This window comes from Penaeus japonicus, unplaced genomic scaffold, assembly GCF_977035675.1.
Source record: "Penaeus japonicus unplaced genomic scaffold, GWHDUDI00000001_assembly GWHDUDI00000001, whole genome shotgun sequence".
NCBI classification, from domain to species: domain Eukaryota; kingdom Metazoa; phylum Arthropoda; class Malacostraca; order Decapoda; family Penaeidae; genus Penaeus; species Penaeus japonicus.
The window spans coordinates 42,507,841-42,510,340 of record NW_028234403.1 but is presented as its reverse complement, the minus strand read 5'-3'; the positions used below and the strand labels follow the sequence as shown (position 1 = coordinate 42,510,340).

The 2,500-nt window shown below is 38.8% G+C and overlaps 1 protein-coding gene across 2 annotated transcripts in view; it reads right to left on the bottom strand.

Moving 5' to 3' along the window:
• Nucleotides 1–679: 679 nt before the first annotated feature.
• Nucleotides 680–2,500, bottom strand: part of LOC122261502 (alpha-amylase) — a 3,867-nt gene continuing 2,046 nt past the window's right edge. For both annotated transcript variants that reach the window (XM_043029172.2, XM_043029173.2), the window contains 5 exons: nt 2,292–2,500; nt 1,842–2,085; nt 1,329–1,444; nt 1,055–1,210; nt 680–766 (listed from right to left, as the gene is read on the bottom strand). The exon at nt 2,292–2,500 is cut by the window's right edge and continues 39 nt beyond it. In XM_043029172.2, the coding sequence (XP_042885106.1) occupies nt 755–766; nt 1,055–1,210; nt 1,329–1,444; nt 1,842–2,085; nt 2,292–2,500 (737 nt within the window). In that variant the 3' untranslated portion in view covers nt 680–754. The remainder of the gene's footprint in view (nt 767–1,054; nt 1,211–1,328; nt 1,445–1,841; nt 2,086–2,291) is intronic.

Genomic DNA, 2,500 nt, shown 5'->3' with positions numbered 1-2,500 from the left:
AATATATATAATATATATATTATATAAATATATATATATAATATATATATATATGTGTGTGTGTGTGTGTGTGTGTGTGTGTGTGTGTGTGTGTGTGTGTGTGTATGTCTATCTGTATGTATGTATACACATTATATATATATATATATATATATATATATATATATATATATATATAATATATGTATATATATATATATATAAATATATGTATATATATATGTATATATATATTTTTTTATATACATATATATATATGTATATATATACATATATAATAGATAGATAGATAGATAGATAAATATAGATATACAATCAAATAGAATTTCTCGTGTGTTTCAATTAACACATTTTTGTTGTGTAGTTGATTCTCGTCCACATAATATCGCTACAAGATTACGTCATGAGAGGATATAGATTTAAATCTTCTGTGGCATCAAGCAAGCAAAGAATATTGTTTTTTTGTTTTTTGTTTTCCCAAGTAAGAAAGAGAGAGAGAGAACGATGTATAGATAGATGGTGCTTTTATTGCAAACATAAACAAACAAGGATTTCTGGAAACCATCTCCAACGTTAAATAAGGTTCAACCATATCTATCTTATATTTTGATTCTCATTGGTGTCCGTAGGATACACAAAGTACAATTTAGAATGAACAAGGAGGATGAACAACAAAAAGTAGAATGATATTTTTATTTTTTAAATGATTTCTTATGCAGACAAAGTCGCGTTCTTTTTCCCCGCGTCCGACACCTCACAGCTTGGACTGGAGAAAGAAAAGAAAAACAGAGTATAAGTAAAGAGCTCAAGGTCCACGAGTACTAGAATGTATAGATACCACAAAATAACTTTCAAGCAATGTAAACTATCATATAAACACACAAAGCCTAAATTACGTTAAATGGCGCCAAAATATAAAATTAAACATGGAAGAGCCAAGCAGCTTTACACCAAAGAGGATACTCCATATAATATACTTTGTATCAAAAAGAGTTTTCTTTGAAGCGAAATGTCGTGGATTTTTATTTTCCTTTCTTGTTGCGGAAATACGTACATTGGCATGGATAGCAAGGACTCCGTCGTCTTCCATGGTAGTGATTTCGATGTAGGCTTTGCCGTCGCCGCCAACCGTCACGCTCTTGCCTGTGCAAGAACCTCCTTCCTTGGATCCGGAGATGACGTCACAGTACGTTCCCGCGGGCAGGCAGGTCTGGTCACAAGGAAATACCAACATGTAGAATTATGTATATCAATAATAATTGCTGCCATTTGAGATTTCAATCATTTCAAGCATGAGTGGTTACGTGAATGACGGTAAAGTCACTGACCTGCAGCGTCTCCTTCAGGTCCCACCCGTCGTTGTTGATGGCCAGGAAGCCCTTGTCGCCTCTGCAGAAGGCGATCTGGTTGCTGCCGTTGTCCCACCAGTCGTTCATGTCGGTGCCTGGGGATACGATTCGCGTTAATCGACGTGCAAACGGAGAGAAGATGTTGCATTGTGGAGGGCCTCAGGCGGTATACTTTACGTAAGCTAAGGCAATATCTATCCTTTCTAGTTTTAGATAAAGATATGAATAGAGTACGAAACTGGCAAGTACTGATGCTTTTAATTCAGAAAGGAAAGAATCCGTGGAATGACTAAAGCGTGACAAGAACTAGAAGTTAACAAAACATTAATGGTTTTAAGGAACACTGAGCAATGATATGGCCATACAAGGATGAAATATATCAAACGTTTGGGAAATGAGTGATCGCACCTAATAGCAGTTTGCATTCATGGTAAAACGAAGAATGAATGTATCGCATACTACCCTTTCAACGACGGAGTAAAGAAAACTCACCATGGGCGACATTACGGAACTCCACCATGTTGTAGATCTGTCTCCAGCGGTGCTCGCAGATCCAGCCGTTCCCGCAGGTGCCATCGGCGTTGAAACTCGGACTGATGATGTTGAAGCTGTCGTCTTGAGGGGGTCCGATCCAGTCGTTCTTGTCTTGGCCGTTCTCCCACCACTGGTCCCAGTAGTACGACGACATCACGCGAGTGTAGCCGTACGGCCAACCCAGCATGAATGCGTTAGCCATCTATGAAAAAAATGTATTTTACATGTAAAATATGATAGCACGTAAACATAGGGAGCATGATCTTGTCTAGATTGAAGTATGTTTGTGTTGATTTTGCAGTATGTGATCGGTACTTAGGGTAGGCCAATGTCAATTTCAGAGTTAACAGATGTATCTACGAGCATGTTATGTATTTCATTTCTTGTTTTTTTTTCGCAGAAGCTCACCTTGTACCACTTGGAGACACGGAAAGTGAGGATCATGTCTCCTCCGGCACCATGGCCTCGCTGGTTGTCATGGTTGTCAATAAAGACCAGTGCATTAGCCCTGTCCATCATGCCCCAGTCTTCGCCGAAGTTCTTGAGGTATTGTAGCTGGTTGTTGCCGCGGAAGGCCTCGCCCAAGTACTTTCCGTACCTGAACTCAGTCACGCGAC